General features: G+C 43.6%; 1 protein-coding gene across 2 annotated transcripts in view; it reads left to right on the top strand.

The window, feature by feature from the left end:
- Nucleotides 1-8,247: 8,247 nt before the first annotated feature.
- Nucleotides 8,248-11,578, top strand: part of SLC4A10 (solute carrier family 4 member 10) — a 146,317-nt gene continuing 142,986 nt past the window's right edge. The window contains exon 1 of one of the 2 annotated variants that reach the window (XM_058027921.1): nucleotides 8,248-8,343. In XM_058027921.1, coding sequence (XP_057883904.1) covers nucleotides 8,296-8,343 — 48 coding nt within the window. In that variant the 5' untranslated portion in view covers nucleotides 8,248-8,295. The remainder of the gene's footprint in view (nucleotides 8,344-11,578) is intronic. The other variant, XM_058027923.1, reaches the window with a different exon arrangement.

The raw sequence follows: 11,578 nt of genomic DNA, 5'->3' as shown, positions 1-11,578 counted from the left end.
GAACAGAAGTTTGTTGATCTTCCTCTGTGTACTGGGGGCCCAAAACCAGAGCATTCTTATTTCAGATGTGGCTTTATGAGTGCCAAGGGGAATAATCCCATTCCTGAACTTGCTGGCTGTGATTTTGCTAATTCACCCCATAGAGCTCGCCCATCCCAGGTACAGGACTCTCCACTTCTTACTAAACTTCATGAGGTTCCTGTCAGCCCACTTCTCCAGTTTGCCATGAACTCTCCATGGGCATCAGGAGGGCTCATTCTGTCCCATCATGGAGGTCATCAGTGCTAAAAACTTGAAGCATTAGACACAGGATCCATCCCAAAATTGACTGGCTGGAAATGAGAGTCACTTACGCACTGTCTGCAGTTAGGTTTCATTACTCTTTAGGCCAAAAGTGTCTTCTTAATGAGGCAAAATTCTTACAAAACCAAGGAACTGGTATCACTGGCTTCCATGAGGCGAGTAATTCAATGAAGATTTCACTTTCTGTGTCCCCACTACTTGTCTTCTGGGGAACATGGGTGAATTTGTTCTCTTTGCACAATCTTAAAGCTCAGCTTTACAGTATTTATCTTTAAAAAGAATAGTTACTTCTTTGTAGCTATTCTTTTCAAATAGTTCCTTTTTAAATTCCTGCTTTTGAATTGAGTTGGCTACTTCAGTAAGGAATGCACTTTCATCTCATAAACCCCATTTGACTGTATTGGAGCTCTGCCAGTTTATGCCAGCTGCTGCTCTTGTGAAATGGCAAGCCAGTCAAGATCCTGGATTCTGGATTTCAGGTAAGATTTTTTTTTGTCTGGAAATGTAGCATGTGGAAAATTAAGAAGGACATGTATTTCTATTTCATTAGCAGGTCAGTATAAGCATAGCAAAGGTTTTCTCCTCTATGTAGGGGGTTTGAGCAGGAAAACTGACAAAGGTGGTATTTTGAAACAAAAGAAGCATTTGTAAAGCAAACACTGTCATCTTTATTAGTAATGCACTACATGTGGATCTAGTTTTTGTGAAAATCTAGTACAGCACTGCAAATTATGAAAATAGTAAGACATGCTTACAAAGAACAATTGTCATGTTTTAAAAATTTTAAAATCTTGTGCATGGCAAAAAGGCTTTTCATGAACAGTAATATTTTGGGTGTAATGAATGTGTGCTTAGCAAGTGTAGTAAGTATAGTTCATTTAATTTTATTTGATATCTCAGAGATGCTCCCAAAAGAAGAGACAATGATCTCACCTCCTAAGCAAACTTCATGATACCAGGTTTGGGTTCCTATCAAAGGTGATGGATAGAGAGGGAACTGTATTGTCAGCTCCCTAAATTACCTGTAGCACTGCTTTGATTTACTGAGGAACTTCAGGGTTATATGCAGTCTAGACTGGGATTTTTATTGAAATATTTGTAATTTTTGTAGCTTTGTTTTCAAAATTGTATTTAAAAGATAATTTTCCATGCAGTTTTTTTCCTCTCTCCTTTTTTTCTATTTAGATTTGAAGTGATTTGAATGAACTTTGTATTTGGAAAACCTGAGGAGGAGGTGGGTGCTTTTTCTGTCAGGAGCAATTGATTTAGCTGAAGTAAGAGATAGTCGCAAGCAATCTCTTCAGTTGCCTGCAATTCAAGACAAATTTGAAAATCCCAGCAGCTGGGATAATGTATCTTACCCAAGACGTAATGAGAAAAATGGGTACAGCATGACAAAGCTTAGTGCTTCTGTTTCTGGGACTAGCACAGATAGCTTTGCTGTCTTAGGTGTATGTGCAAAATATTACTGTTCATGAATTTCATATAGTTATTTCTATAGTTCAATGAATACCTACGCAAGAGCTTCTGTCTGAAGTTTCGTGCCTTTGGCTCAATCACAGTAAGGCCACATGATCAGTCTGGTCTGCCATGGAGGCTGATAAACTCTCTGCTGAAGTGATTACAGTCCAAGGCAAGCACCAGACAGAGAGTATGACTAGGACTGAAAAGCTGAAAGTAGATATTTGCACTTTGTAACACTTACTGTAGTGTGTACTCACAAATTTCAGATATTGCAAACAAACAAAACCGCAGCCAGCCTCATCCATCTCTCCCCGTAACCATCGTCTGACCCTGCAGATGCCCCAGTCAGGAGCTCTCCTCGTGCTCAAGGGAGCAATCACGGCTCATGAAGTGGAAAACAGGGAATGATCCGGAGGTCAGAGGTGCAGGTCTGGCTTCCTGATGCTGCTCTGTCAGGCCAAGCTTTGCAAGGCTGCGGTGCTCCTGTGCAAATTGGAAGCTTCAGAGGAGCCCTGACAGTGGTGCAGAGGATTTTAGGAGCAGAGAATTAGGAGCCCCGTAAAGGAAGAGAAGTATTTACACAGTCCTCATCTATAAAACGAAACCATTCCTCATGCAAGAGGACTTGGCTTCAAAGTAAGACTTGGGGGAAAATCCAACCACTTGAAGCTTAATCTAGATAAATGTTGTCTTACATCTAAAAGATACATGTTTAGTTGTAGTTTACTGTTAGAGTAACTGAGCAAGAAACAATTTATTGTCCCCCCTTGCAGGTTTTAAATTAAGATAGCTTAATCTTTTTGAAGGATTATTTAGGTCAGTGACTAATCAGGGCCTGATTCAACACATTTTATTTACAAAGCAGGATTAAATGGATGATATGTCTGAGGAATTTCTTTCACTTGAAAAAGAAGCCTAGAAAGAGTGGCTATCTTAATAATTAGCAAAATAATATTATGATTAATTACATGTATTGTTTTAAGAGTCTCTAACACATCTTAATTTTAGTTTAGATTTTAAAATGGTATTCTCTAATATTGACCTTATAGCAAAAGTCAGAGGCCTAGCTTAGAGTCAGAATACCATAAAATTCATGGCCTTTGGTAGAGAATCCATTTTGGGGAAAATTAAGAAAGCAACAAATATTTGGTGCTCTTTACCAACACAGATTGTCTCCCTGTGTCATAGGATCTGTAGGATTGGGCTGTGGACACAGATATATTTCATTGGCATTACTTCTTTTGGCTGAACAATGTGAGAAGTTATATTAGTGAAACAATTATTAGAGTACTCTTTTCTAATTTGAATGCCAATAGAAAAAAGAGATTACGTTGCAACTGAAGAATGCATCCCAATAGTACTGAATCTTTTTGGATCATATTTCAAATGAATTAACTTAGAGTAAATTATTTCAGGCAGAGTATATTAGCAAAGGAAAGAGCTGCTAAAGAGCCATTACCACTTTCCAATCAAATGAGAAACATAACTGAGTACCACCTGTCACAAAGGCAGTACAATGATCCAGATGGTTATTTATCTTCACTTAGGGAGGAAGAATGGAGAGAGGAAACACTGCTGCCAGAATTTGTGTTTTTCCCCTCCCCTTTTTTACCTTTTTGTCAGAATAGTTTCTCTAATTACAGAGAAAAAATGCATTAGGAATAGTTTATATTGGTGGGCTGTTCCTCTCCATATGTAAGGGTAGTTCACTTCTCTATTTTAGTAGTATGAAATGCAGTTTGAGAGGTCCACCCATTACTATTTCATCTTCTATGTTCATTAGGACAAAAATAGAATGAAAAGGATTCTGACTGCTTGATAGTTATTTTGTTTCCCCCAGAAGCTTAGGAATTAATTTGTTGATTTACTTGAAATAGGAATAACCTGTAACAAGCTGAAAATAATTTGCAGTTTTTAAAAAGGTTTCCCTTCATTAATGAAATATGTTTATGATAAATATGCACAGTATGAGCATTCAAATTAATGTGTATTGTGCATGCATTTTATTTACCAGTGTATCTGAGGCTTGAGCTTAGGCAGGAATCAAGAGAGGGCAAGCTGATCTAACCCCAGTCCTTTCTGATTCTGAATATTGTGTGAAATTGTTCACAATGTTGCTAAAATCTACTGGCAACCACATTAGGTCTGACAGAGTGCAGGTTCTTTTTGGAATTAAGAACATGCTGAGACTATTGGACATATATGTAAATGAATGAATTAGGCTTCAAGCATATTTCTGCTATGGGGACATTTAAAAGTAAATAGTTCTCATGTTCAGGTTTGTAACTAACAGCTCTGTGGAGTTCACTCTTGCTTAGTAGCAGTTCCTACCCCCCTCCATCCTGGTAGAGTGACATATTTTATGGCTAAACTGGGAGATGAGCCAATACTCCCAGGATGTCTTCCTAGAAAAGGAATTGTATTCAGAGAAATGGTTTAAATAAAGAATTTCTTTTAAATTATAGCTATATATTGATCACAAAACGAAAACTGACAGAAAGGTATGACAGTAAAAATGTGAGTGGTACTGGGCTAGTAAGTGATGCTAGGACTCTGTGACAGCTTTTATGAGCATATAAAAATGCACCCATATATAAAGCATCACTTACTGTATCAGAATACCTTCTAAGGACTTAGGTAGAGGAAGTGGTAATTCCTCCACCCTCCTGATAGTTTGGAAGTGCTCTTTAGGCAAGAAAATCTCTCATGGGCTTGAACTCTGTGGTTTCTAGGCCTTCATTATTGTTTCTTACCACAAATCTATTTTTGTATAAACAGGGCTATGTCAGTGATGCTCAAGACAGTGGGAATTATTTACACCCCTGAGCAGTTTTATGTCAAGCCCAGATAGATGGGTACATGCCTACTAAATCTATGCTATATGCCTACAAAGTACCTTGAGTGTGTTCTGAGCCTTTTGAATGTAATTCAGCTTATACACAAAACATACCCCTTGTGAACAGCTTCTGAGGATCAGAACCTCTGTTCAGTGGGATTTAACACATTGACTGTGACTTGGGAGAACATCTGAGCTATTGGCTTGCTGCAGGCCGAAGGGGCAAAAGGCAGCTTGAGGAAGGAGAACAAAATTCAACTTTTACTGTCTTTAATATCTTATGAAAGCTGACACCAGGCAGGGATCAGGTCAGTTTCTGACATAAACTGAGAATGTTATTGAACACGAACAATATTTCCCCTTTTTTCCATTGATGTTTGCTTTAGGAGCTTTATCACTGTAAAAGTAAATGTAGAAACACTCACTATTTTGTTTATCCAATGCACTAGAAATATATATATATAAAGAAAAAAAAATCAGTCTGGCATAAATATGCCAAAAAATTATTTCTTTTTATAGCAAATCCTAAGTATTCTTTATCTTACAACTGAAGTGGATCTGCATGTCATGATTTCACACCTGCTTTTGTGATGAAGCTTCTCCAATTGTTGATGATTTTAGAATTATTTTTTTACCCTTCATGTACAAAAGCTTGAAAATAACACCTAGTTGTGTACTAAAAGCTGAAACTGGAAGCTAAGCCTGCTCTATTTTAAAATTTCACAAATTTAAAGCTTATTCTTTTGGGATGAGAAATGAAATTACTACTGTAATAGAGTAATACTAACATAATTGCTGGACATGGAAGTATGGCTTACAATCAAATTCAATAGTGAAAGAAGCCAACTTGAAGTAAGGGAAAACAGAATTCAAATTCAATTATGAATCAACTAGAGAATAAATACTACTTTCTCTTAATTCTCTTTTTGGTGTGATATACTGCTGTAATGTTACAAAATAGCTTAGTTATGTTTGATTAAAAAAATTTTCAGCCAAGTCCTTTATGTCCTTCCACTTCTGTATATGCCAAGTCCTTGGCTTTGGAATTTTGGATTCAACATTTTGGACCTTCATACTGAAGCAAAAGAATGACTTGCACTTTGGCTGTCAAAGTGTGGCTTTGTAGCTATGGAAGTCTGTGGTGTTTTTATGTGTGTGAAGCAGGACAATACAGAATAATTTGGAGAGGTTTGTTGTTTAACCAACCTTTTCCATATTTCATCTATTATTCCATAATGGTGAACTCCTGACTGTAAAGCACTCTGACAAAAAACCTTTGGAAAAACAATTACATGGCTGGTCCTAACTCTCTTTGGATGGTCCATTCCGTAAGTCACTTGCAACTCCTGAGTGTGGTGCTTGTGGTGTTGATCCTGTTTTTCCCTGTGAAGTGTTGGGGAGCAGTGTCATGTACACAGTGTCTGAGTTGGTTCTGGGCTTTACATTTATTAGATGTGTCTATGTGCAAGTGTGTTTTGAGGGAGTATTTTGGGGAGTGAAAGATGTATGAATGCCATTGAGCTTGAAGAATTGCAGTATCTATTGAAAAAATGCTCTTGGACAAGCTTGAGATATTTAGGCAGAGAAGACTAAGGTGATGAAAAAGATTAAGACTAATGAATATTATACTAACATTCATTGAAATAGCTGTCTGTAGACCGAAAGCTTTTGGTCTTCCTGATTTCACAGTGGCACATTCACTTTAAATCTATTTTCCTTAAAGGAGGAAAATCACTTTTAAACACACTCTTTCCCAGCTTCATCATGACTTTCATAGCTTAATTATAAGCTCCTACAAATAGGGTTTTACTGCACAAATGCTGACACAGCCTTACCTCTAGTGACCTGAATGGCCTCCTGTGTTAATTACTGAGATCTGTAATCATGTTATGAAAATACACATCTTGCCTTTGTCCCAGAACCTGGACCATACCTGTTGTCTGTCTTTCTGTACAGTGTTAAATGTATGTGTCCCTTTAAAGAACAAAATCTCACTTGTAACTCAGAAAAATAGTCCCCTTCTTTGTAAGAATCAACTTTGACTCCCCTTTCCTTCATACTGCTCCCCCAGCTCTGTATTTTGCTTGGCTGATGTACAAGTAATTCAGCCTGGAAGATCTCTGGGAGACTTGAAGAACATGTCCCATGGCAGAGGAAATTAATCAGATTTAGTGAAGCTGTTTATTGATCTACTTTTAGACTGCAAAGGATATCCAAAATGTAGGGCATGGCCTGCTGCTTTGGCAAGGAAATTAATTTAACAGGGAGAGAGAAGTTACTTGCTAGTTCATTTTTCATAATCAAATCTCTGGCAACTTTGATTTTTATGCACACAGGTTTGAATGGGCTTGGTCTTTTTTTTGAAGATACAGTGGGAAGTGATGAAAAGATAAACTTCTCTAGATCAGTTGTTTTGGTAGGCAGTGTCACGCTTGTTCTTAGTAGTACAAGTATTGTGGGGACTCAACTTCTTATTCCCATTTGTACAGCAAATTTAGGCTTTGACAACCATTTGTGGAGCTTGATGGGGTTTTGGTATAGCTGAATGTAACCACTGAGATGCAGGGCCAGATAGACTAGGAGAAGCCAAATGTGTATCAGGCTTGAGTGATAAAATTGCGTGAAAAAGAGGGTAAGAGTCTTATACCAAAAATATGATATTCTGATATGCTTTTGATTTGCAGGTAGAAGAGGATGGTGGGATTATGGTAGTGGGGAGAGGGGCAGAACTCTCTTTTGAAGGTGCTGTCTGTAACTAAGGGCCAAAGTCGGGCAGGACCGAGTGAACGGTCACTGTTTCTGGTACTCTTCTGGTGTTGGCTAATCAAATCTTGGCCCAACACTGCCCTGAAGCAGCCGTGCTGGGGAGCCTGCGGCTGAAGCTTGGTGTGAAGCGCTAAACAAACTTCTGAGCCGTGTGTGGCGTTTTCCACAGTCTCACCCGGCGCTCAGCGGGGCCCGGTCCCTCCGCTCCCCACTCCCGTTGCAGCGCCCGCGGGGTGCCGGTGTGCAGGGCGAGGCGGGCCCGGCATCACCCCTCATCCCGCATCCCGCATTCCTCATCCCGCATTCCTCATCCCGCATCCCGCATTCCTCATCCCGCATCCCTCATCCCTCATCCCGCATCCCTCTTCCCTCATCCCTCATCCCTCATCCCTCATCCCGCATTCCTCATCCCGCATCCCTCATCCCTCATCCCTCATCCCTCATCCCGCATCCCTCATCCCTCATCCCTCATCCCGCATCCCTCATCCCTCATCCCTCATCCCGCATCCCTCATCCCTCATCCCTCATCCCTCATCCCTCATCCCTCATCCCTCATCCCTCATCCCTCATCCCTCATCCCTCATCCCTCATCCCGCATCCCTCATCCCTCATCCCGCATCCCGCAGGTGGCTCCGGTTCTGCCCCCCCGCGCGGGGCCGGCGGTGCGCGCGGCCATGTGACTGGCGCGCGCTTCCTGCCTGCGCGCCGCCTGATCCGCGCCGGGAGCGCGGAGCCGGGAGCGCGGAGCCGGGAGCGCGGAGCCGGGAGCGCGGAGCCGGGAGCGCGGAGCCGGGAGCGCGGAGCCGGGAGCGCGGAGCCGGGGAGCCCCGAGCCCGGCGCAGCCCAGCGGCTCCCGCAGCGCCCGGGGAGCGCCCCGGCCCGCGGGCGGCGGGGAGGGGGCGCCGCCGCAGCCCCGCCGCCGCCGCATGGAGACTCAGGACCAAGGGGCGCAGATGGAGCCGCTGCTGCCCACGGTACGGCTGCCGCAGCGCGGCCCCGGCCGGGGGGATGCGACGCGCCCCGCGGGGAGGCAGCCGGGGAGGGGGCGCGGGGGCCCGTGCCGGGCACCGCAGCCGGTTCTCGGTGCGGGGGACACAGGCTGGCTCGCTCCGGTGCCGGGCGGCGGGAGTGTCTGGCGCCAGGAGGCTCGGGGATGGAGCGGTGTGTGTTTGTGCGTGTGTGTACGTGTGTCCCTGCGGGGCAAGCAGCCTGCCCTCCCGGCCCAGGCATCCCCTTGCTCTCGGTACCCCCTCTCTTCGTGTCCCCCTGCCTCCCACATCTCCTCCCTCAGGCTCTCCCGCCCCCTGCTCCCCGCGGTGGGGCAGCGCAGGGCAGCGGGCACCTGTGGGCAGCCCCGCGGGGATCCCGCTCCGGGCCCGGGGCAGTGTCCGGGGGTCCCCGGCCCTCCTCGCTTGCAGAGCGCAGAGGAATCTGCTGAGGGCTGGCTCTGGCACGGCAGGGGCTGCCTCCCGCCGGATCCCGGGCTGTGCTCCGTGCTGCCGTGTCGCAGTCCCTTGTGCTCTGCCGTGGAGCTGCTGATCCGGGGTTATTGTTGGCTGAGGGGGACGCGGTGCCCCCTCTCCTCAGAGCACCGTGCGGCTGCACAGCTACGGCTGGGCAGCCTTTTCCGTGCAAGAAGGAAAGAGATCAGGTCGGGGGCTTTTAGATCTGTAGGGACCCTTTTTCCTGCCAGGCCTTCCCCAAACACAGGGCTGCAGACACACAGAAGGTTTAACTGTGGGTGTCGATCTGGATCTCATACTGAGATTCTGTTTGTGAATGGTCGTTCCTGCCTTGCACAGCAAATCTGTCTGGGGCAAGGAAAAGTCTCTTATGTACATACACAAGTGTCTGACTGTGCGTACACATCCCTGTCAACACACTGCATAGGTCTGTGGAGGCTTTGCTGCTCCTGAAATGGCTGTGTGTTAGCACGGCGAGCTGCACAACATTGACAAAGCTTGAAAGAGACAAGTCTCAGCTGCTGCAGGTTGATGAGATGCGCTCGTGGCAAGCCCGTTTTTCATAGGGTCTGTTCCCATCATCTGTTGACGTGGTCCATTTTGCAATCAGGTGGCAGGTTGCTACACAGTGTGAGGTTATCTCTTCTTTCTCCTTGTGGCAGGGACAGTTTTTTCCCATTGCTTTCTGGATCCCTTTTATGAATCTTACATCCTATTACTGGCTGCTCTCTCAGTTTCTGACAGTGGAGTAGAAGGTCCTGTTGCTTTCACTGACAGTCTGGCTGCTGAGTTCCTTTCTGTAGAGAGACAATTAAGTGTAAACCAAGTTTCCTTTTGTAGTTCATGACAGTGATTCCATGGAAGGTTTAGTCCTTGGTGTTTCACAGGAATGCAGCAGTCAGTAGCAGTTTTGCTGTGGCTCATACCTTGCTGGGCTGTGTGCAAGTCTCACTTTGTCACCTTGTGCTGTCCCTGAGCGATGGCCACTGCACAGGGAGCCAGAGGAGTCAGCTTCCAGAAGGCACAACGTGCAGGATTGCCTTGGGCTGTCTGGCTTTAAATTTTGTTTCTCTGGGCTGTGCCCAGAAAAAACTGCTATTGCTGCGATTGAGAGCACCTAAGAAGATAATATTTCTTGTGTGCTGATGAGGGGACAATTGTCCCTTGTTCCCTCAGGAGCCCTGCCCTGGTGCAGTACCTCTCTGCAGAGCTGCAGGTCCCTGTCCATAGAGCTGCAGATCAGTGCTTGCTACCTTTGTGTCCTCTTTCCCACCTCCATTTACTACAGCTAATTAATTCAGTTGTATTTGCTTCAAGTGGGGGCAGGAGACATGTAATATATATATATATATACTGTGGCATGTACCCCTGTCCCCTCTTGTGGTGTCTGAGTGGGCCTGTGCGCTTCAACAATGCAACATTGATTTCTTGTCACAATCACGGCAAAAGGCACAGCTCCTTCAGGATTTCTGTTTCTGGTGATGTTTTCTCTGTGTGTCAGGCAGTAAAGCGTGTGTTTGTGCGGTGGCAGTCTCAGCCTGGCTGCTGTCTGGGGCCCTATAAGGCAGAAATGCCTTTTGCATGCTGGGAGTCTTGTACCTGGGGTCATGGCAGAGTTTGGGGAGCAGCAATAGGTGAGAACTGACCGGTGCCAAGGTCTGTTAGGCTGGGAGGTGATGTTGTGACACAGCTTTAGAGGGCTTCTGTTCTGGGGATCCATCCTCATCTTGACTGGAAACAAGCAGAGCAGGAATGCAAGCTGTAAGGTGAATCCAGGTCTGTTCCCAAGCGTTGTCCGAGTCCAGTGGGCTCTGGGTATGAAGAAAACGCTTCTAGCAGAGCTTTTTCCCTGCAGGGGTTAGTCTGGGGACTTTGCTATATGCAACAGAGTTAATTTTTTTCTTTTTTGTGAAACTGTAACATACTATATAATTTAATTGTTATTTCTAGTAAGGTTGAGAATGTAGTCCTTTATTAATTTTATCTGCTAATGGCGCTCAAAGATAGTGAAGCCTCAGTGAAATTTCCCACCAAAATCCCACAGTCTGTACAAAGTGGAATCTACTTTTATTCTAGTGTTAGTCATGTGTTATTTATTTATTATGCAAGCTTTTAATTGAAAACCCCAATTCCTAGCAATTTGAAAACTAATAAAGCACATTGTTACCTGTGGTTCTGAGGAACTAAATGATTTCCTTGTAAATTACCTGTCACTTGTTTTCGAAAACAGGTCTTATACAGAGACAATAGCTTTGTTAGCAGTTATGCTAATGTGGTTTTTTTTTTTTTTTTTTTTTTTTTGCAGCATGGACAAGTTTTGGTGAAAATTATTAGAAATCTATTGCTAATTTACCATAAGTGCAATACTGTATATATAAACAGAAAATTGTTGAAGCTGCTCTCGGAAATGCAAATATAGTCTTAATTTGTATTGTTCAGTAGCTATACTAATATGGTAACAAAATGTAGTTGTATGCTTTCAGAATCATCTGGTGATTTATGTATCAGTCATCAAGTATGTTTTTTTCAGTGATTATTCAGAATGCTTTAAATAGTTGTGAGTAATTGAAAGATTTCTGAGGAGTCATCATTTGTTTACAGAACAGGGGAAACAATCTGCAGACCTCCACAAAGATCTTCTGTTGATTTCCTAACAAAGAACTAAATATTGCGAGTTTGTTGTGTACATGTATACCTGATTGCATGGAAATTATTTTGAAAATTGTTGCTTTATTGTGACTTTCTT

The sequence above is a fragment of the Melospiza georgiana genome, chromosome 7, assembly GCF_028018845.1.
Source record: "Melospiza georgiana isolate bMelGeo1 chromosome 7, bMelGeo1.pri, whole genome shotgun sequence".
In the NCBI taxonomy this organism is placed as follows: Eukaryota; Metazoa; Chordata; class Aves; order Passeriformes; family Passerellidae; genus Melospiza; species Melospiza georgiana.
The sequence above is the reverse complement of the archived record's forward strand: the minus strand, read 5'-3'. Positions and strand labels throughout refer to the sequence as shown.